The 24,876-nt window shown below is 33.4% G+C and overlaps 1 protein-coding gene across 1 annotated transcript; it reads left to right on the top strand.

Moving 5' to 3' along the window:
• The first annotated feature begins 15,052 nt into the window (after nucleotides 1–15,052).
• LOC135841125 (uncharacterized) lies at nucleotides 15,053–19,175 on the top strand. The gene is made up of 2 exons (XM_065357940.1): nucleotides 15,053–15,209; nucleotides 15,924–19,175. The coding sequence occupies exon 2, from the start codon at nucleotides 15,935–15,937 to the stop codon at nucleotides 17,882–17,884; it is 1,950 nt and encodes a 649-aa protein (XP_065214012.1). The 5' UTR covers nucleotides 15,053–15,209; nucleotides 15,924–15,934; the 3' UTR covers nucleotides 17,885–19,175.
• Nucleotides 19,176–24,876: the final 5,701 nt, after the last annotated feature.

Genomic DNA, 24,876 nt, shown 5'->3' with positions numbered 1-24,876 from the left:
TACCCTGCTTCGAGGGACACTGCAATATGAAAATATATAATATAGGAGCCGTTAGTCGTGTGCAACTTGGCGCAAATCATACTTTATGGGATTTTCCTAGGCGATTCTCGAATTGATATCATTTAGCGTGCTAGATCGATTTGATTTAATTACTGGATCAGTTTCTATACAGTATCTTAAGTCCTGGCTAGAGAGCAATAGTGGAAGAATTACGACGTCCTGAGGATATCCTACAGTATGGCGCGTCCAAGTACATCGAGTAGATATTAATACTCACCATCGAACGAGTATTAGTTATACTCCTATGGTATATTTTTCGTAACGGGTCGTTATATAATTTATAGCTTATTGTTTCCCCGGTGGCATCTCGATACTCAATTATTTTTCGAATCAACTTCCTATCTTTTATTGCAGAACGATGACCGTTGCCGGACTGTATGCTATACTCTTGATACGGTTTAATAATAATAATACTCATATACGCGTTTACTCGATCCGCAGCTTGGCTGCTGGCCTAAAAGTACATAAATACATGGTTTTCTCAACGAGGAAATACTACCACTTGGATGACGACTTTTCACACGTTTCACCCTCGTGTATTCTATTTTGATTTACGTTGACGCAATTCGCGTATAGGATATAGATTTGAACGAGCAGGAGGGCAGTGGTGAAGATGGAAGTGTGTGTAGGCTTCGGTGTACAACTAATGGCATTTAGAACTGGGATGGCGTAGGGAAATATGTGCACAAATGTCAGCGTGTTTTGAAAATTACGAAAATCAAGTCGAGTGTGTTATTGCAGCAGCGTTGAATTGAAAGTGCAATATTGTGGCTTAACCTTAAAGTATTTTTCTATGAGGTAATAATATCGCTACCGATCGAAAAGTTGTTGAATTTGATTTGATATGCTTTTTGCAGTCTACTCCTGTTTTGATTAAAAGATTGAGCTAAACACAGTAATTCAGCGTACACGTGCTAATACGATCATAAAACGAGTGTGTATCTGCCGGAAGCACTGTTTTTAATTCTTGTAAATGATCAAATTTTTTTCTTTTTTATCGGATGTCTGGATGTAAATAAAAGTGAAAATTCTTCGTGATGAAAATCGTTTAAGGTTTTTGCTGAACGTCTTTTTCGTTGAGTTTCTGTTGAATCCTTCCATTCGCTGGAGTGGTTCAACTCGAATTGAATTTCACCATTAATTTTAAACAATTATTGTGATTCCGGAAGACCGAAACCTTCTGAGTCTTCAGAAGAGTCCATATTTAACTATTGTCTCACAAGGAGATTCTTAGGACGATTTCATTTCAAATTGAACAAAAATTGGGGCGATGGGGCATCAATTTTTTAAAATTGGTATTTTGTATGATTGTAGAGGTCATCAACCGATGACAAAACGACCGAAACGGACATCTTCGCGATTTTCCTGTGCCTGAAATAAAAGAGTTAATACTCTAGCCCTACCCAACCTACTTTGGGGAAAATTACCCAGTCCTAAAAGATGATATTTGAGATTCTGCGGCGACCTGATTGATTTCCATGAAAACCCATCGCTTTTTTGTGGTTTTTCTGGCTGGTTAAGAATTTGCTGATCACTTATTTTTGAGTAAATTCGTGTTTTTAAAGTTTTTTCTCTGAAATATTTCGCATTGGCCAAGCCAAAACATGAAAAGATATAATTTCTGAAACTGAGGAAGTATTTTGGAATGCAAGATGTCAAGTTTTTGACCATCATTGCAAATTTCCAAAAATCGAGGAAAATAGCCAAAAATGTATTTATTATATCAGTTTTTTGAAATTGGCATCGCTGCGTTCCAAAATATTAACCCAGTTTCAGAAATTATAAGTTATCTTTCAATAGTTTTACATAATTAATGCGAAATATTTGAGAGGAAAAAACTTTGAAAACATGAATTTGCTCAAAAACGAGCGATTTGCAAAAGAAGTAACTTTTTGGTGACATTCGTAAAGTTTCGAAGAATGCTTAGAGCTGAAAGAAGTTCAAAAAGTTTCAGATTATGATTTAAACAATTAAAATTCTCCAGTAGGTGGGTCGTGGGTACCCAATGTATGTATGTACTATGTAATACCTATTCTATAGCACCCATACTCTACCTAGAAAAAGCTTGCCAAAAAATGCTTTTTGACCATGTTTGTGGAAGTTTTGGAGGAAGCTTTCAGCTTATAAGCAGTACCAACGACCAACGTGCCTCGAACCAGTGTTCCATAATTTGAAATAGTATGCTTCGGATTTTTTGGGCCTTGTTGCAAATTTTTGTAAGCGTTTTCAGAAAGGTTGCTCACGTATTCCTTGAAAATTTGAACATCGCTGGTCAGAAGTATAATTTGAGGCTTCTCCCATTTTTCCTCGTTAAGGCATTTGTTGGATAAACTACTGATCTCGAACCCACATGAGGTAGATAGGTAGGTGACGAATTTTTCGTTGGTAATATTGAATAGGTGAATGCATCAGAATGGGTACATGATGGTGCAAAAAAACGAAGTATATATGAACCCTCTAACTCCCCTTCTTTTAATTTTCAAAAATTGACTTATGAAATCTATCATTTGCTAAATGAATTTTCATTAGGTATTTCATTTAATCAAATACTTTTTACTTTCTGTGATTTCTGAAAATTTATTGAAAACTTTATGAAATTATACATTATAAATCATCATTATTTTCGACTGAAAACCTTAGATTTAACTTTTGATAAATAAATTATACTAACTTCTTAAAAGATTTACTACATACTTAGGTACCTATACTTAGTTTATTTAAATTAAACATTATCTCGTAAGTCATCATTATTTTCGGGCAGATCATCTTCCCCAAATAAATTGTGTAATGGACTACTGTATTGTTGTAAATATTAAAACAATGCAAACAATATGAAAAACAACTAGAAATTTCTTGATTTAGAGGCAATGCAAGCTTTGAAATTATTCTGAAATTTTGGAATTTGGAATTATCAATTAAAATTGTTAGACATCAATGATTCTTGATATTATGAATAAAAACTTCAAAAAAAAGGAACTAGAAGTGGGCAACTCAGTTTTCTTGAATCTGATAAATGAATTTTAAAAAAACGAAGAAAACGCAAAAACTCTTTATTTTGATAGGAAACTTGTATGAAGAAACTCTTATTTCAATATAAATAAAAGAACGAAAAAAAACTTCCTAATTACTTATCTATTTTTATCAAGTTATTAAAAAAAACTATTTTGATGATTTTGAAGAATAACAACAAAAAAGCTCTATCTATGTACCTATAACTTACAACAATGCATATTAAACAAACACCTTTGAAATTTTTCTGGTGTAGGAACTTATACAGGACTTGTGTTTTGTACACGTTTTTCTGGTTCTCTACTTGTGGGTAGGTGCTTTGATTGTTAAAGGTTTTTTTAAAAAATAATTTTTCGTCTCATTTTTCAACATATTTTATTACAAATCAAGCGAGATCTTCGGGACCTGGCAACAGGGTTTCCCATTTTTGTATAAAGAATTTTTTTTTTAATTTTCATAATAATCAAACAGAAAAAAAATAAAGGGTATTGAAACCAAGTCATAAATTTAAAAAAAAAACTAGCAACTCATTATTATAAAAAAAACAATAAATAGTATTCAAACCAAGTCAAAATATTATAAATAAAAAAATGCAAAAATAGGAACTCAAAATTATTAAAAAAAACAATAAGTGGTATTCAAACCAAGTCAAAATGTTGTAAACTTTTTAAAAAAGTAGGAGCTTGCTCAATATTATAAAAAAAATAAAGGGTATTGAAACCAAGTCAAAATGTTATAAATTTGAAAAAAAAACTAGCAACTTGAAATTATTTTTAAAAAAACAATAAATGGTATTCAAACCAGAAAAGTCCATATTACTTTTTGCCTCCTTTGGACGGTATTCCTCAAATTTGATTTTCTTCAGCATACATTAACACATGATGAGATGAGTGCCCATTCTCAATATAGCCTATACGAGAAACTTCTTCATTTAATAACTTACGCCTGAAACTCAAACCTAAAACTTTTGAGAAGAAAAATCTGTCAAAAAAATCTACCTTGAAGGAGAGTAGTGATTTTTCCTTCGAGTATCCTCGCTCCTGGTCATTTTATTACCAGATGGACTTCGGCTCGTGTCTCGTCGTTGGTTATTTACTTCAGTTTATTTAACGCTATGGGCAACACCGAAATATGCAGCCATCGTAATAACAATAGATATACCAGCAGCGTGAAAAACTTGAAATATTAACTTGTTGCCGAAAACCCAACAGGAATATTTCCGATGGAAATTTGCTATAAATAGTCTATTCGTAGACTAGGATAGCAATAAACAGAGAGTATTTTACACTGTAAATATTTCAAAACACGATGAAAAGGATTGTTTGCTTTTATTAATGCAAATGCCGTTGTTGTTTGAATAACTATGAAGTTTCGCAGATGGCGAATAAACCGACGGTAAAACCTATGTAAATTCAATATTTGATCGCTGCAGGATAGAAAATTAATATCCTGGTAATTAGTACCGGAAACAGAGAGAGAGCTTGTATTCTAATTAATGAGTGCATTTTACCATCATCGTATATGGATTTTCTACTATTCGTATAACCCAAAGATTCCTCTGTGGTAACAATACACAATGCTCCTTCATCGAATCCACTCAGGTATTTTATTTTATAATTAAAGGAGAATAATGCGATGTTTTTCCAACTTAGTAAATGTGCATATTTCCACTACAAATGCTGCAAAGAAGGAAAGTTCCTTTACGTTGGCAGAATGTTCGTCATTGTGTAAAAGATAGTGGGGAAAAAGCGTCAATGACGTGTGCTTTTTTTACCACTATATTATAAAGCGTGTGTTGAGGATAAAAATACACACAAAAAAAGAAAAAAAAACTCACCAAGCATACGCAGTATAAACGTTTGTAAGCAATTTTCTTTTATCCAGTAACAACGTGCTAACGTCATGAAGCAGTTAGCAGTTTGATTGATTGATCGATTGATGAAGCGTTCGGTGCTCTATCAAAAGTCTGAATCATTCGGCCAAAATCACAATATTATGGACGCAAGGCAACCCTATTATGTCCTTCACAGATATACCGTGAAAAAAAACAACGAGATCTTTTTTTTTTTTTGTTGAATACCCTTCAAAAGTGTGTATAACGAACTGGTAAAAAACCTCTTTATTTTTTACTAGTCGGAAAAGCTGCTTATTTCATTGTCCGATTATTGGTGCTGAAAGATGATGGAATCTATGTATGGTAGGTACAGTATACGTATCTTTGAACAGACAATATGGTGTACTCGGTTTACTCTCAAGGGTGGAAAAAAAATCCGAGGGATTTAGAGTCCGAGTACACATAGCGTTTCCTATGGCACGATTTAATTCTGCATCGTTGAAAATTGATCTTGCCCTTCGCGCCTTCATCCAACGAGATATACTAAGATCCTGATAAACTCTCCCTAACGATGCAAAGACACACACACGCGTAAAAAGTAACGCGATATTGTGTTTCGGTTTTAAACAAAATGCGTCGAATTATACGCTCCGATGACCGATCGAAATTATTGTGTCTTTTCAATTATTATATTATTTTCGAGGGTAAACGTATAATTTTATAAAAAAATCTTTTATGTTTTCGGGGTGATTATTTTTTCATTTTTCACCCCAATTGTATCGATTTGCCCGATGGTATTAATACGAGAAGTGTTTTTTTGCTTCTTTTTTTTTTTACTGTTTTCTGTTCTCTTAAACCGCCAAAACGAGGGAAATCTGCTAAATATCTACTCGATGGTTGTGATATTTTTCGCACGTAGTTTATTATTCGTCGTGATGTTTTGGCAGTTGAAAAAAGAATATAGGGCGTAGCAGATGAGCGTTTAATTGAGGGCCGAATGTTTTGTAATGAAAATTATGCTAACGAGGGAGCCACCCGAAGTGATACAGTTCGATTTGAATGAATCTATCTATAGTTCGCAATGAAGAGCCACAAACCCTCGTAACCAAAATTTTTGGGTCGTTCTACTCGTACGAACCCCCCGTAAGTTTTGAATTGAAAAAAAAGTCAGTAGATTTTGACCAAATTCAACAAAAAACTTTCATTTCAAGTTGAATGTTACTCAAAAAATTTTTAGCTTCGAAGATGTACTTGGAGGAGGAATATAAGCTCTCAAAGAGGGGGGATTTTAGAAAACTTTGTGGTTTTTTTCGTCCCTGTCGGGCTATCCCTACCCAACTGGTGTTGGGAAAAATGACCCAGTCTCGAAACCAAGTATTTGAGATTCGGTGTCCATCTATGCTATCGCCATCGAAATCCAAAACGACGATTATGGTTCTACCCAGCGGTTGAAAATTTATAAATTGCAATTATTTTTGGGTAAATTCGTACTTCGAAAATTTTTTCTTCGCAAATATTTCACATGAGTTGATGCCACAACACCAGATGATAGGTATCATTTTTGAAACTGAGAAAATATGGTGCCTATTTTTAGGTCATGATTGCCAAATTCAAAAAATCGAACAATTTTCATAAGTTTTTGGCAGTTTCTCTCGATTGTTTGAAATTGGCTATACCGCGTTCCTAAATATTTCTCCAGTTTCCGAAATGAAATCTTTCAATATTTTGGTACAATAAATGCGAAATTGTTTACCAGAAACAATTTTCAAAATACGAGTTTTCCCACAAATAAGCGACTTGCAAATTTTTAATCGCTCTGTAGAACCCTAAAAGTGGTTTTGGATTTCAACGACAATAGAATAGACAGACGCAGCCATTTTTCCCAAAACAAGTTGTGGAGGGACTAGACCGAAAAAGCTAGAATTGCTTCGAAAACATACCCTCTTTGAAAGCCAATTTCTGCCCTCCAGGAGCACCTCTGGAGCAAAAAAAATGTCTGAGTAACTTTCAACTCGAAATAAAGGTCTGCTGAATTTGGTCAAAATCCGTTGACTTTTATTGGTGAGGGGGGGGGGGCGATTCACCATAACCTAGTTATACAATGGTGCTGAATTTCATTTTGAGCCCATTTTTACTTTACTTTTTGAATTTGGATCAAGACCTTAACACTTTGCCATATCATATGAAATAGTGTCTCCGATTAGACTTACTTAAGTTGGCAACTGAAGTTTTGACGTCGGAGCATTGAAGAAAGATTACGAATGACTTTGGCATAAACATTGTGTACCTAAATCACAAAAATGAACAAAGCTAGGCATATCTTTTCAATTTTATTTTTCAATAGCGCTATAAGCTGATCAATACCTAATCTCCGTTTTCACCTCAAAACATCCTCTTCTATTAATACAGGTTCTCCAACACTTGGTTCATGACAAACAGTATTCCTTTGTATAGAATTGTCCTTTTTACGTGAATTGGATAAGTAATCTTTATACTAAATAGACCAAAACGAGTGTAAAACCTTTTTACATTTACATGAATTCCAAATGTTGGATAATTCGGATCTCATAATAACAACACCCAATTCGTTATCGACTGAAATATGACTTCGATTACAAATGAAATGAGCTGTAGTAATGACATCTTTGAGATCACCTGACACATATGTTAACGGCCTTGAGTTTGATACATTTTCAATTTCTTTTGAAGTTGTTTTCAAATTTTCAAAATTAATCATACCAGACACTGGTTTTTTGATACATTTCTTCACTGACAAAATCAAATGTTCGTAAACACCTCCCATCCAGGGAGCATTTTCAGGAATAAACTTCCATTCGATATTGTTTTTGAGCAGGAAGGAAACAAATTCGTTGTTCTTTCTTAATTTTCTCTCCAAACGTGATCAATGAAGGATTTACATTTTTTAAATTGTGCAGAGTTATCAGAAGTGACCTTTTGGGCATGTTTCTCTCCGCAATAAAATAACGAAAAACGATTAAGAAATCTGTAACTTTCATACTTTTGACAAGTTCCAAATGAATAGCTCGGATAGTTAAACAGGTGAAAATAACGACGAAGAATTTCTTTACGTTTCCATAACATTTCGTATACATAGGACCAAAGTAATCGACACCAACATAAGTGAAAGGAATAACTTTTGAGACTCGTTCGGTAGGAAAAGGAGGAAAATCAGGAATGATAAACGGACCACCATTGACTCGCAGGAATAGAACACTTTGTTCAGGCTCAACATTTTTCTCAGACACAGATCCTGCATCCATTTCGACAGTCAAAGCTACATATCACTTTTGGTTGTGTTTGAGAGATAGGGTGCTTCCCTCATTTCAGCAGGTGTTTCTTGGGGTTTTTTAGGAAAATTTATCAGAAAAATAATTTTGGAATGTTGACGTCGTCATCTAGTCACAGGCCTCAAAAATTTTTTGTAATCATAGCATAAAGTGGTTTGTACCACGTCCGGAACCGGACTTCGCCATTCTGAGTAAAAATGAACTGTTTTAGATTTTTTCAAAAGTGACCTTTTAACCTATCAAAATGGGGTAAAATTGCGCGAAAAATTCAAATCTTTCAATAATACCGTTTTTTGAACATTTTTGAAGAATTTTAAATTTCTGATTACTGGTAAATGAAAAAGTGTTGTGCAATCTATCAAAATAGGTTGAAATTTCATTAGAAATTCAAATACGTAGGTACATTATGACGAAAATGTTTTTTGAGCGTTTTTAAAAATAGTTTGCCCAAAGAATATATAATTTGAGAAATTTTTGAAAAAAGTCATGCAATTTTTCAAAAATGGTTTAAAATTTTATGAGCCACGAAAATGTTTTTTGAGCATTTTTGGAAAATTTTGAGCATAAAATTGTGACATGATCAGAAATTTTTTTCCTCGTAAGTTGAACACAAGGCATTGCACATACACTTTTTTCCATTCTCGTCGACCGAGACCTTCAAAAATCCCAAAAATCATAACATGATTTGTGCTTGAAATTCTTCAATACTGCTCAAAAGACAATTTAGTCGAAACATTTGGCTTTTTTGTTAAATTTTAGCCCATTTTGGTAGGTCGAATGCGAATTTTTATAAGATCTCCAAAATCGTGTTACAATTATTTTGGGCTCAAAGTTCTTGAAAAATGCTTAAGAACAGTCTTGTTGAAATATTTGAATGTCTCGCGAAATTTTAACTCATTTTGATTGGTTGCTAGGTCACTTCAGAATATTTAGTTCTACAGCAGTTCATTTTTACTTGCGACTACTTTTAAATTCGACTGGCGACAATGCTCTCTGTTTAACAAAATTTTGGGCCCCAGTCATTTTGAAAATTAGGTCTTTGAGACCCCATCTTTATATTGTGCGACTGCGAAAATCCAAAATGTGACTTTTTTGACATTACAGATTAGATACTAGATAGGTATAAAGTACAGTCACACTGAGGCAGACCCATTGCCTGCTGGGCCCTAGGTTACCAATTCGAAATGTGTGAAAAGCTAAAAACCGAGAAACGAACTTCAGCAACTTGAAGAGCTGGTGGTGTATTTTGATGTCCTCTTTTGATTACGTACCTTATAGTTTAGTCTTGAAAATTTTGGGATAGGCACCTCTCTTGCAAATGCCGAAAATCTTCCTTTTCAAACAATGTACACATGGAATATTGAATTTTCACTTTATGAAATTTTTCTATGCCTCCTCTCTACACTTTCATTCTCTTTCTCCACGTTTTTGCTACGATAACACAACGAAATAGGAAATCCAAAATTACATTCTTCGGTAAACATTCGTCTCCCTCCCTTCCTCACACACTTTGAAAAAAAATCTTACCAACGATAGAGAAAAAATATACCTTAAATTTCACAAACCACTTGAAACAGCACTCGAAAAAAGCACAATCATGTACGAAATTTCAGTCAGTCAAACTCAAGAGTAGGTACGCAGACGAACGTTGAGACCGACGTTGAAAAAGCAGAATGAGAATAAAAATCAAATAAAAATCTAATTTGAAAACTCCCGACAACGTAAATGTTTACGGTTCAAATAGTACGTAGTGTATTTTTAAAACAAGTGTTTTGCTTATACAAAACAGTATACCATACCATTAACTTGAGGATAATCACATCGCTGAAAATATAAATTACTATTCACGGCGGATGCGGAAAAACAGTTTTCCCGCAGTTCCATTCATCAAAAGGAAATTCTTCCCAACAAAGCATTTCATATTAATATCAAAAATGATTTCGCTCTTGATGCACGTTCATTGTTACGGAATAATTTCACAAGTACGATGAAAACTCCCGATAATATCCATTTTGCACGAACGAAGAACTACTGTTGGCAAACCCTTTGGAAAAACATTTTTCCCGGTTATCGAGGTTTTTTTTTACTACTTCTTGAGTCGTCTTTTTTTGTGCATGTGCTTCTTCTGTATAGCTACGTCTCTCTACATACTGCTTTTTAGGTTCGGTTGCCGGTGTACTCGGTATACGTATACGCGGTAGCATCAGATACGATTATAAAACGAAAAAGCAAATGACTTTGAATACGTTTTTTCCTCACTTTCTCTCGCCGTCATCATCATCGTTCGTCGTCGGCATGTTTTGGTATTTTCACAGCCGCTATACAATATAAATGTTTATTTTGAAACGCATTTATAATTCATATTTTTATCAAAAACACAATTCCCTCGAGACACTTGAAAAATAATATTTGTTACACGGTGTTCGCATTTTTGTGTTGATTTTGCCTCTTGAATATAGTATGATTTTTCGGCGAGCATCGTAGCTGCTTCTTTTGTTAAGGTATTCTCGACATCTTCCATTAAGCCGGTTAAAATTTTCTTCGACGTGATTCCTCCAGACGAGATGAAGCCTCACCTTCCTCCTCAGCTACTGTCTTCTTCGTATCTGCGTTTTTCTGACTTCTGAGTACTTCGCTTGTGTATGTGTAAGCCTTAAATAAAGTAGGTAGGTACTTCGTCATTCTTGTTTTTTGTGCGATTTTTCCTCAAGCTAAATTCACAGCTACGGATTGAGGCTCAGTTTTGAAAATGGACAGTGAAAATTGTGCATTTTGTCAAGAAGATACGTTTAAAAAAATTTCCATAAATAACCCTTCTCAGTTTATTAACATCATCCCAAGGTTGAAAAAATTGGTTGGAAATTTCCAAGGATAAACATTTTCCATTGAATTTGTTATTTCGCCCTTTTTGGATAGCTTAAGACCGAAGTATGGTAGCGATCTTAAAGTTTTATCTCGGGTAAAATTCTCATTTTTTCTCATTTTTTGGCCCAAATTTGATTTTTTTTTAAATTCACCCAAAATAGAAAAAATATGTAAAGGGTGGGACCAGCTTCATCAGTTGTTTCCACAGTCACTTTTTTTTGCTCAATATCACTGGTTTCCTCACTTTTTTGACCGCTATGTCAATAAAGCTTTGTAAAAAATGAATTGGAAAATTGTGCGGTGCTGGGTTCACAGGCAAGAAAGAGATACCCTTTAAAGAGACTGAGTTTTCTTTATATATTTTTGGAGAACCTCTGCAGAACTATAAATTTTATCAAATTGAGATAGAAAACTGAATCGATTGATGGTGGTTTCGAACGGGTCGCGAGCCTCTGGCGGATTTTTTAGATATTCTAATACTTAATGAAAAAATTGTTATGAAAATGATCAAAATGAAATTCAACCTCTATGAACTCGAACGCTATAACTTGGTGAAATATGGTCCGAAAATTTTGAAAAAATTTCAGGGGCTTCCTCTCCCTTATGAATTGATATAAAAAACCGCATTTTTACCCACACTTGGCGAAAAACTGGAAAAGAAACGTTGAAAAACAGATTTTCCATTCTTATCTGGAATATCGTATGTACATAGGAATGTATTTCCATTTTTGAAATTTTTTAACGAGGCTTTCCAAGTTAAAGTAAACAGTTTGGGTGATAGTTTCAAGTTGCTCTTTTACCGACTTTGCCGTGAAACGGAAAAGTGAGGTATTGTATTTGTCATGATGGTTGAGGATTTGGATGGGGGTGAGTTTTCTTGACGAATTGAAGTGTGCTGATCACGATAAGACCTATGGCGCCAAACGAGATAAGTTTATATATATATTTATATATTTATTTATATATAGGTATATCAATTTATGTATAAATTTGTGTCACGCTGAACTCAAAAGCTCCGAACTTTAAGTCGAAACTGATGATGGCAAAATATTGCTTTGATACTGAACTAGAGAAATTTTTAATTTGGTCGAAATCGATTCAGCCGTTTACGAGATATGAACGTTTAAGTGTGTTTCAACGTTATGGATAAGCTGAAATTTGTGTAAACCCTTATATCTCGCAAACGGCTCACCCCCAACAAACAGACGGGGTGGTTAGGGTGTGTGGGTTGCAGATTGGTGCGCCGGAGGTCGGGTGTTCGAATCCCGCGCGAGTCAAGAGGCGAAATTTTTTTGTCGATTTTTTTGTTATTTTTTGTTAATTTTATTCGTCCAAAATTTTTTTGCCACAAAAAATCAAAATTTTTCAAAAATTTCTAGTGTAATTTTTGTTTCAACAAAAAACATTAAGTTTTTGGTAAATAGCCAGTAACTTTTGATAATTTTTTTTTTTTGGTGAATTAATATTAATTTTTATTAAATAAAATGATTAGTTATTTTTGGTGAATTGCTCGTAATTAAAGTTGGTCGAAAATTTTGGTAAATTGCTTGGGTAATTTTTGTTTTGGTAAATTAATGGCGTAATTTTTGATAAGTTTGTATTCCAATTGGTAAATTTTCGTAAATTGCTGGGGTAATTTTCAGTTTTTCAATAAAGCTGGTTGAAAATTTTGGTAAATTACTGGGGTAATTCTTGGTAAATTGGTAAATTTTAGTAAATTGCTGTGGTAATTTTTAGTATTGTTGAATTAGTGGGGTAATTTATTTTGTTGAATCTGTGTCAACCTTTGGAAGTAAATTATTTGGGTAATAAAAAATTGGTAAATTAGTGGGGTAATGTCTGGTAAATTAATGAGGTAAATGTTGGTAAATTGCTGGGGTAATTTTTGGAAAATTGGAAAATTGTTAAATTAATGGGTAATGTCTGGTAAATTACTGAGGTAAATGTTGGTAAATTGCTGGGGTTATTTTTGGTAAATTGGTAAATTTTGGTAAATTTGGGTAAATTGGTAAATTTCGGTAAAATTGGTAAATTAGTGGGTGATGTCTGGTAAATTACTGAGGTTAATGTTGGTAAATTGCTGGGGTAATTTTTGGTAAGTTCGTGAATTTTGGTAAATTGGTAAATTTTGGTAAATTGTTAAATCTTTGGTAAATTTTGTTAAATTGGTAAATTTTGTTAAATTGGTAAATTTGGGTAAATTGGTAAATTTGGGTAAATCGGTAAATTTTGGTAAATTGGTAAATTTTGGTAAATTGGTAAATTTTGGTAAATTGGTAAATTGGTAAATTTCGGTAAATCCGTAAATTTCTGTAAATTTGTTTATTTTCCTGTATAACAGAGCAAAGTCGGTTAATCTTGCCTACTGCGCAAGATGTTTTTTCTGTTATTTTGGTTCCGATGAATTTTCTGATCAATTTTTCAGATCATTGATCATTTCCAAAAAATTACGAACGATCGAACATTTAATTAAAAGAACAACTGTAATCTGGATGAAATTGTGTAGCTAAATAATAACCATTTTTGAGTGATTTTTATTCATTTTAAAACGTTGATATTCCAGCAAATGGGTAATAATTTGCACTGTAAAAGGTTGTGTATAGGTACTAAATTTTATTTCCTGCTACTTTAGGTACAACTCTTCGAAGTTTCTTGAGAAAAATGAAAATGCGCTGGAGACTTCATAATGAATAAGTAGATAGGTACTCGTATAAATTGATTTTCTTCTGATTTCAGTATAAAAGGCAAGTAAGGAAGTACCCAATTAAGACAACTAAGTATATCCCCTGATTTTGGATCATAATGCAGTGCCTGAACTTTTCATCCAGGAAAAATAGGCTAGATACTTATCTGTAGTATACAGATTAATTGAAAAACGATAACGTTCTAAATGTTTCCATCGTTCACAATTTGATTTAGGTACCTATTTATCAATTATTCAAGTACATACTACACATATTTCATTTTAGATAGCGAAGAAATGAAATTTTGTCGAGATAGATAGGGATCAAAGTCGTTGTGATCCGGATCATTTTGAGTGATCTGTATTCGTGATCCGGATAATTTTCAGCAGTAGGAATCGTGATCCGTGATCCCGATCATTATATCACAACGATTCGTGATCTATGATCCGATTCAAAATTTTCCGCAGATCATTTTTTCACGAATCATTTTTTTTACCAGTAATATGTACGAGTACTGTATTGCTACATGTTTTTGCTTTGAAAATCCGATTTTATTAAAAATTAATGAAGTTGAACTCAATTTGTTGGATATTGACGTAAGTACTATCGACTTAATGTCATTGGTTTTTCGCTAGTATGCTTAGTTTTTGATTTTTTGACAATAAAAAACTAAGTAAAACTTTTTGAAATTATTTTTTGAAAAATTTGCAAACTGTGTTTCATAAAAGTAGATCTGGAGGCGAAAGGAAGCGTCCTACGAAAAAATTACACATGACTAAAATTGTAGAGAATTAAATTTTCAATCGACATAATAATGTCATTAGTTTTTGAAATGTGAAAATTTCATTTTTCAATTTCTGCAAATTTTCAAGCTGAGGCTGACTTTTTCCCACCCCTGTATACTTAATGTGTTATTGCCATTTTTTGAAAATAAAATGGAGACTATTTCGTTTTTTCACGTTTTTGTTCAATCTTTAGTTGAAAAAACCAATTTAGTACCTCATAGTACAATTTTCTTGAAATGATCCGAAAAATGATCCGTGAAATTTGATCCAGATCATTTTTTTCTGGAGTGATTCGTGATTCGTGATCCGGATCACAATTTCCCAGGAGATCTTTGATCCGTGATTCGGATCAATCGGATCAAATTTCCGTGATCCGCAACAACCCTGGTAGGGATAAACGTTTTAATGTCAAATATGATCGTTTATAACGATTGCATCTCATTTCTACTAAAAAATCTGATCGTAATGAGATAACTGATAGGGATAAGTAACTTGATTAATTGATTTTCAGCACAAACAGACTGCTATCACTTTAGTAATTCTCAGTAATGAAGTATTTGAGACTTGAATACGTGGTTGATGTGATGTACTTAGTAATGGATTTTTCATTTTTCATTTAGTTTTCAGTTATTCTTCGATTCTTATTTTATTATTCGAGTAAAAGGTTGGTATTCATTTTTTTACACTTTAAGGATTCCATATTTACGTCATAAATCACCTAATATCTAAAATTCTAGATTTTTACATTAGGTACGAGATCATTACAATCATTCTGAAACAATCCGTTGGACAGGTGGCCCTTGAGTCGATGTCTAACCTTCAGTTTGGTAAATAATGAATCTACATTTTCTGATTCAAGTACCCAAATATTTTCAAAATACCTATCAAATTTTATACTTACATGGAATTTGGCTATACTATTTCAAAATCAAACGCGGGTTGATACATTTTTTTTTTAATTATTATTTTTTTGGAATGTAATTTTTCTTGGAGCGTTTTTTTAAATGTATGTATTTTTGCCAATAGGATTACCTACTCATGATACCAAATGTAATATTCACTGCACCATTGCATTTTTGATTCCCTCTTCTTCTAAATAAATACACTCAAAGACATGATAGGTAACATATTAAAATTTAATTTAAAAGAGATTCCAGTTTTATGATATGAATTTTTTCACATTTTCAACATCCCATAAAATATCTGATAAAAAGGTCCTGATAAATTTTTCGTTGAACTAGTTTTATTTTTTATTTATTATACTTATACGGTATATCTTGGTATTTCGACATTTTATTTGATAGATATGCAAAATATTTTCACTAAGCTGTGTGTTGTGTTAATGTAATAAAAATGTGGATGCAACTTATGTTTTTAGGTATAACCAAAATGAACACCACTGCCTCAGTGACCATTGTGCTAGTATTCATGCTCTTTAAAATCCAATATGGGTCATTTCAATCTCTTGGATGTATGCAAAAAACACACGGAGATTTTGAACACATGGCGAAGAGAAAATACTTTGTTGACAAATCGGATCTATTGAAAGAAATTTTAGACGATTCTACACTAGGAAAAACTTGGATTATTACTTGTCCTAAGCGATTTGGAAAAACCACCAATATGAATATGATGAGAAAATTCGCTGAAATAGAAGTGAATGCAGATGGTTTGCCAATTGCAGTAGATTTAGAAAATGTTACCAACACACCGAATTATGAATTTTTCAACCAGAAGTATCATTTTGGCGGATTTAACATTGCTGATGACAGAGATTTCATGCGCAAACATTTTGGGAGATATCCTGTTATTTATATGGATTTCAGAGCAACGAGTCACATTCAAAATCATACAGATGTAATTGAAATTTGCCGACTAAGAATTCACCAGGCTTTCCTTCAACATGCGTACTTGGTGAATAGTAAAAATCTGGACTACGCTTACAAAAAAATCATTGAAGCATGGACACTACTATCACAAGTGAGTCAACTTAGTCAAGACCTAGTTGTAACCGGTCTTAAACGATTAATAGAGTTTTTATACATCCACTTTAAACAAAAAGTTATCGTATTGATTGACGAATATGATGCGATGATGCAACGCTATTTATTAGGAAGAAATATTATGAATGAAGATCTCAAGACAATTTTCAGTCCTTTTGTAGATATGCTTAGTAATGCTCTAAAAAAACAAGGTAAACTGAGAGTTGCTGTGCTCACTGGGGTGATGTCTTTTTCGAGCGCCGGAATGTCTGAGAATTTTCCTGTAGAAAAACATCGCTTCGCCAGAGACAACGAGAAAAATGTCTGGAAATATTATGGTTTCACTTCAGAAGAGCTGGATCGTTTATTCAGCATATCACCATTTAAACTCAACTCCACCGTAAGAGATCAAGTCCAAAAGTATTATGATGCCTATTTAGTCAATAATGTGCAGATTTATACCCCAGTTTCAATATTCGAGTTTTTTACAAAGGAAGAAATCAAACCGTTTTGGAATATGCAAACTTGCGGTATAATAAGTCAATTTTGGAAAACATTGAGGATAATAGACGTACGATTGAAAATATTCGATCTTATTGAAAACCAAAATATAACAATTGAAAATCTGGAGTATGTAAACTTTGCACACATTGAACTTTTAAAAGAGGTTTTGGAAACAAACAGTTTGAAAGCTGATTTTACAGGGCAAGCCAGAAAAATATTTTTTAATTTGTTACTAGACCTTGGATACTTCAAGATAACTTGGCAGAATCGTACCTTTTTGAATGTGACCATACCAAACTTGGAAATCCGTGATGATATAATAGGATTATTGAAGAATTATAAAATACAGGCCAACAGCGACGAAGAGCTCATACTCCAATCCAAATTCTTCCAACACTTGCAATCCTTAACAGCCGATAATCACGCATATCATCTTCAAGAGATGACTGGTGCATTAAATAAACTTTCTAGGCTCGTCATGCCTTTTTATCCAAACTTCAATTCCAAGAAGACAAATCTGAATGATATGCTAAGATCAGCATTTCTGTTCCAGGGCATTCGTTATTATCCAGAAGTTTCTGTAAAAGGACATTGTGGTTATGTGGACCTGCTGGTCACAAATTTAACCAATGTTTACATAATTATCAAGACAACATATAATGGCAAGCTTTCTGAAGCATTAAATCAAACAAATCAATATGTATCGGTCTTAGATGATCCAGATTATAAACGAACCCAAAGCTGTGTTTTACGGATGGGTATTAATATATCTGATGACTATAAAATTACAGTGTCAGCAGTTCTTAATGTCACTAATGGCACATCTTATGGTCCACATCATTTCCCAGTGTAACCACAAAAATGACTTCCGCTCCAAAAATTCACCCATTAAACTAGCAGGTCCCATATGCCCTCAAAGAAGAACAGAAGTCGCAAACTAAATTAATAATTTTGGTAACTTTTATTTTATTTATTTTTTTTTTCAGTGGAGGGAACGTATGTTTCCGAATTATATTTATTTATTTATTTATTTATTCAACGCTGCTTCTGCCAATGTTTTTTATAAAGAATATGATTTTTCATATAATAGTAAATATAATTTTTCAGATGTATAGGTATTTTTAAACTATACTAAGAGGGTGGCTCATCAATAAGTATAAGGAAAAAGTCACCTGGAGGGGAACAAATGAAGCTATTAAGCTCGAGAGGGTTTCATCTGTTTAATACATACAAATGTTGGCAACACTAACTTATGATCAGTTGTTTCAAAATTATGGCTCGTCAGTTGCATTTTAGTGAACCTGAACCTGGACCTGTGTAACCCCCACTCGCAAAAAGCACATATTTAGGAAACCTTTTTATATCTCTTCATTTTTCCCCTTAAAATTCTTTCCTCTGAAATATGTTTTTAGGGGTCTAATAAGATGGAAAGCACTCTAGGCTATGTGGAGGACAGGGCTGCAATCATACCTACTTATATCCGCATTTACGATATGTTATATTGAATTATATTTTCACCGTTTCTTATGGCATTTTTCTCAGTCAAACCAATTAATTCAGAATTCGGAAAAATGACGCCATCGCCGAATTTGAACTTTCTACCTCAATTTGGCCAAATTTTGATCATCTACTCGTGGAAAATGAGACTAATTTTCATTTTCAAATTTGAAAAAAAAAACATGTTTCCAACTGTCTTGTTTTTTCTCATCTGCTAGTTTCAGTTTTCCTGGTATCGTCATTTTTCAAGCAGTTAATTCGGGAAAAAAAGCCACGAACTGTTAAGACGTTAATATCGCCACGGTTTCGTTTGAATAACTCGAAACAAAAAAACAAAAAAAAACTTAGGGTTGCTTCGACGAATAAAAAGTAAAAAAAAGAGTTGATAATATGTTAAAAACACTAGATCGCCCTGCAACCAAATTCTGGCTCGAAAAAGAGCATCCCTTTTCTTAAACTTGGCGAATGACTGCGGAAAAAAGAGGAAATTAGAATCGGTAAGTTTCAACTTGGATTAAATACGTTACGGCCGGGTTAACTCGCCGAATTAATAAGAAACAAATAACTCGTGAAAGAAATGCGAACAGTGCGAGAAAGAGAGAAAGATGAAGAAAAAAAGTTAACTTCTAATGAAGATACCAGTTCGTTTTTTAATCTTTATTTTAATTAAGCTTAAGTTGTCAAGTACACTTCTGTTTGGTAACTTGGTAATTCTTTATAAACGTTCGTAATCCTTTCGTTAAAGATTCTTTCTCCCTTACGCGTAAATATAGGTTTTTCAACCCTTTCGCAAGAAATTTCCCTTCTCGGGTCTCCTCGTCCTCACACACAGTTCATTCTGTTAAAAAAATAAACGCCCTAGGTTTTATTATTTTTATCAGTCGAATTAACATATTTCGATACACGGCGAGTTAACTTGTTAGTGTGTGAGAGGAATACACGAACGATTTAAAAATATATAAATTAGGCGAATCGAGTGCAAGCGAGGAAAAAAAAAGCTAACCATACCGTACCATATATGCCCGCCCTCGCATGGCCAAAGTAAATAAAATGTTTTCAAATTAGGGTAAAAAATCCACCTGTTAAACGACCAAATATCACATATGTCTTGGTTGCACCCTTCAGGCCACGCAACGCAATAATCCCAACACTTGGTCGTATAATTTTCGACCCTTTTTATTGAAAATATATACAAACCGATGTACCTACCGAAGGTAAAGTACAGAGAGGGAGACATCCAAGGTTCTCTTTAGCGAATCTATTTTTCAAAAAGCAAGAAAGTGAAGTACAATATGAGTTCTTTAGAAAATAAATTCATAGGTTACAGGTGTTCCTATAAGGGTAGTTAGAGCTATAGCAAAGGTGCCACTATATTTATCAACCGAGAAGAGCCTTTTAATTCTCGATCATTTTGCACTCGGTGATACCTTCTCTCTCGACTCGGGCAGCGAAATAAAAAAATTAACTATGAAAACACAAATCACAAATAATAATATATTCAAATTGAGACAGAACCGAGATATATGCCCTTTAGATCCGGGCTATTTATCTTGATAATAACCTTTAAACGACTGGTGCATTTTCAAGGGGGCGCTTCGTCGATTATACAAATACGTAGGTAGCCTATAAAGACTTACACAGCTCTAACGAAACCCGGAACAGTCGTATATATTTTTTTCTTTTCAACAAAACTCGATCCTGCACAATAAGTTGGATTATTTTCTATATATTACCGAACTGTACTGCGTGATATTGTAACAGTGGACCAAATATCGGCTTATTTTCATTGTTATTTATATTGCTACTATTATATAGTTGGGTTACGTAGCATTATACTACGTATAGAAATTAGGGTTACAAATGCAACACACAGATACACCTGCTTTTTAAAGTTCTGTGTATAACTCAACTCTTCTTCCAAAACTAACCCTCCCTTTCGCGCTTCACAAAAACCTCTTCGATACGTTTATAAAAGTATACAGAATTAAGACTTTTTATCGTCTGAATTACATATTCGAGTTACCTGATACCTTTTTTTTTTCAACCTAGGTACCTGGTGGTAAAAAAAGTCGTGTAATAAAAGAATTACTTACCTTTTGTTGAATAAAAAACTCTCTTAGGTACAAGTAGTGGTAACTGTATTGGATTCGTATACCTAATCATTATGTATATAATGCAGTGTAATTGTACCTATATGGTTAAAAATGTATTAACAATTGACAATGTACATAACATATTATTGTCATCTCATCATTACAATGCATTCGAACGATATTCTAATAGTAGATAATCCTCCTGTATCGAGTTGACAAATTCAGTTGGGATTTGTAGGTATGTATGTAGATGTACTTGTATAGGCCTACAGATTTGTAATTACAACATGAGGGTATTTTAATACTTCACCCTTTGGTCAGTTTGTAGGGCAACAAGTTTTGAAAAAAAATAAATATTTGAATGCATAATAATATCATGTACTCGTAAGTACACAATGTGACTGATACAACGGCGTTCAACTATTTTTAAGCTATCGGAAACTTTTCCTGCCAATTGTCATCACTCACCCCTCAAGTTGCTCATTTTCATGAGACAGTATTCTCATACTTTTATATTATAAACTTACCAAATAAGAGATAAATTAAACATGTGCTCAAAAATGTACTGCCAATAAGCCAAATTTCAGAGCCCTTACACAACTTGTTTTGGAAAAATGGCACAGTCTCAAATGAAAGTATTCAAGATTCGGCGTCGATCTATGCCATGGTTGTCAAAATCCAAGACCACTTTTGGGGTTCTATACTGAATTGTTGAAAATGTGCATATCGCTTATTTTTAGGTAAATTTGTGTCTTTTGAAAATTTTCCTACGCAAATATTTCGCATTTATTGTGCCAAAATATTGAAATAAGTAATTCCTGTAACTGGGAAAATATTTCAGAACACATTGGTGCTAATTTTCTAATCATTATTGCTAATTTCAAAAAATCAAGAAAAATAGCCAAAAACGTGAAAGTTTTTTGATTTTCTAAATTTAGCAATAATGACCATGAAATTTCCACCACTGCGTTCCAAAATATTTTCTCAGTTTCAGAAATGATATCTATCTTCAGGTGTTTTGGCTTAATTCATGTGAAATATTTGTTTGAAAAAATTTTAAAAATACAAATTTACCTAAAAATAAGCGATTTGTAAATTTCCCACTGCTCAGTAGAACCATAAAAGTGGTGTTGGATTTTGATGGCAATAGCATAGATTGACACAGGATCTCAATTGAGACTAGGTCATTTTTCCCTAAACCTGGGAAGCACTGTGAATCCACTGCTCCTTAAATGTAATAATCTGCACTCATGTGGGCTGAAAGAGCAAAGCAAGCTTGAAATGATTATTGGGTTGGAGGAATTTTTCAAGTGAATTTGAAATAACAAAAACTAAGTTTAGAAAATTGAATAATTACCAGAGTTTACTATAAACAAAGGTTACCTGTATGAAAAAATACTTGGTGTTGTCAAGATGGATTTTTAAAATAATTTTTAATAAAAAATATGTACATACATTATTTCTACCAAAATTATCTTCAAAATTTACATTAAAAAAGTGACTACCTACCTAATATGTATAATATCTAAAATAAAATGAAAAAGTGTTCGTTTTACATCAGTCTTGTTCACATTTTATTGACAAGTGGTGTTACTACAAAATCATAAATACCAGCACTCAACTCGTCTTCTGGAAAGACACGTTTTTTTATATATCATTTTAGCTGAAATGACTGGAATAACATTGTCCAGTTTCCCAGTTTCACTGAAAATTAGACAGTACATACCCTTTTGTTTGTCATTTACAATTAACTTTTGTCCTAGGAATACCAAGATGAAAAAACGGATAGCATCAGTTTAATAATAACAAATGTGTCATCATTCAGCTGTACATGTACAATACCTACTACTCTGATGTTTTCCAAGGTTGCAATTATCATATGTGTGGATTTTCATGTTGTGAGAAACACAATGTGACATGCACATGCTACTATTCGGATATATATCCATCGGGGATCGCAGTCGCACGTGGTTCCATTTTGGTGTTGAAATCAATCAGATTTTTTACGATTCGTTTCCTATTGATGGCAGAGGAACCAAACGGCTGAAACCGAAACGATGGTCTGTCAATGGGTAGCTGGTTTTCCTTGTTTGAGTAATTGAACGAGTTTTCAGATGATGCGCCTGTACTGTATCCCGAACTTGAGCTTCCGGGCATGTACAATTTCCATGAATATTGAGAAATTGTATGGATAGGTATTATTTCTTGGAAACAGAACAGGATCACAATTCAGGTTCAAATAGTCTGATGACTGAATTAGTAACAGAATTACGAGTATGTCAAAATTTCTGAGAAAAGCCATCCTGGTGAGTGACAACGCTATCAACAATAAAAGTATTAAAAGGAATAGAATTATATGTGCCGAAACGTATGGTTATTGATAATATTCGAAATGTAGCATGAATAATTGACATGTGTTCTAGTTTTTTACAATAAAAGTAGGTAATAAAATCAACACCATCATCAAAGTTATCAAATTTAAATTCTTTAGGTAACTCTGGATTGAATCGGATTAACATCACAACTCGGATTACTTTCGTGCTAGAGCTAGACTACACTCCAGTGCAATTGGTGATACTTAGTAAGGATTTCAGCAGTTGAAACACTTTTGGAGGGAGATGGGTTAATAAAATTTCTGCCTGTTTAGCTGAATCAGGAACATTATGCATGCAGAAATGCATTTCAAGACGATTAATGTAGTCGTCCAATGATTCAACATCAGGATCAAATTTATCAGTGTTAATTTTACCAGGAGCAGGAGCGGAGCTTTAATTTGCTTGTCTAGAACGCTTTGGGGAAGTTGACTCTGCTTCTAGATGGCCTTGCTTTGTTTGTTGATGACAGCATGCACATAAAGTTGTAATATTTGAATCAACTTTTGCCATTTCAACAGCACAGGCGCTCAAATAAACGCAGACCAGACGAAAACAGTACTAAATTAATTTTAGGTTTGATTGAATTAATGGAAGTCTTTATTGATACACTTAATTCGTTTTAAAATTTATAACAAACAATAAAACACGACGATGCATAATAATAATATTCACAGCCTAAAACTCATACCTACAAATACAACTATTTAGTTACAAATTGTGCCTAGTGACACAACTGAGATGAAAATCAAGTGCTGCTGTCTACAGACACCCAGATGATAACGATGTAATACCTTTGTTATACTGCAGTTTGAGTTGAACTACATTATAAGGCATGTAAGTGTATAGTGATGTTCTCCAAAGCATTTAATACATTTTTTTAAAATTTATACTTACCTAACCTCACATAAAATTTAATACAAATAAAATAAAAGTTTAAAAATATTTTATAAGTTTTTTCAAAACTAAAATCAATATTTAGCCTATTTATCATAAATATATTTTTAATTAAAATCAATTTCATATTAATTAAGCATAAATATTATGCACTTAATCACAAAATGCGCTTACTTTTTCTGCCTTCTCCCTTTCTTCCTCCCACAGGTCTTGGAGCAGTTCCAATGACGTGAATGTTTTGCACTGTTCTTCGCTCTCCTTATATACGCATCTGATGGCCTCGATTACCTCTGTGAGGCCATCACAAAACAAATTGTGCTTTTTTCCGAGTATTTGGAATCAGTTCTTGTGTTGTGTAGAGTATTTCCATATTTTATCACCGAATTTCAAAAAATGGGCAGTTCAGTTGGTGGTACTTGTATTTTATTAGTACCTATTACAAGAAATTTCTAAGTATAAAATACCGGATGTTCTTTTGTTTCAATGTCTTTGCATTGGGTTTTCTCTAAGCTTTCTTGAGCCAGTGGAGTCCCACCTCCAAATGTTGCTCTTCATACAGGAACAGTATATGGTGCTCCTGCATGAAACAGTGCGGCTGACATCTGTGAACAATGTAATTTACTTCGCGGTGAAGGTAAAACTGGCCCTGGAAGTGGACTTGGGCTCTCCTCCCACCGGTTGGCAACATCTGCTCGAGCTTCTGGATATCCTGGCCATGTCACAATTACCTGCGCAAAGATTCATACTACTCCTTTTTTATGCAAGAATCTTAACAAATCTTTGATCCTTTCCTTTGTTTTCAGAGCTCCAGCCTGAGTAATAATTTCAAATCTTCAATACCTACTTCAATTCAAACTATTGAACACCTCTTTTAGTCTCACGAAAGAGGGATATTGAAAATTGACCAAAAACCTAAAATAAGAGAACAGAAACACATTCAAATTTTGAGTATCATGTTTCTTATACTTAATCGTGCTATCTTTAAA

Source organism: Planococcus citri, chromosome 3 (assembly GCF_950023065.1).
Source record: "Planococcus citri chromosome 3, ihPlaCitr1.1, whole genome shotgun sequence".
Lineage (NCBI taxonomy): Eukaryota > Metazoa > Arthropoda > Insecta > Hemiptera > Pseudococcidae > Planococcus > Planococcus citri.
This window is presented reverse-complemented; position numbering and strand designations above follow the sequence as displayed.

What these genes read in the sequence shown, in the direction of transcription:
- LOC135841125 (XM_065357940.1), top strand. Translation starts at nt 15,935, where the DNA reads ATGAACACCACTGCCTCAGTGACCATTGTGCTAGTATTCATGCTCTTT.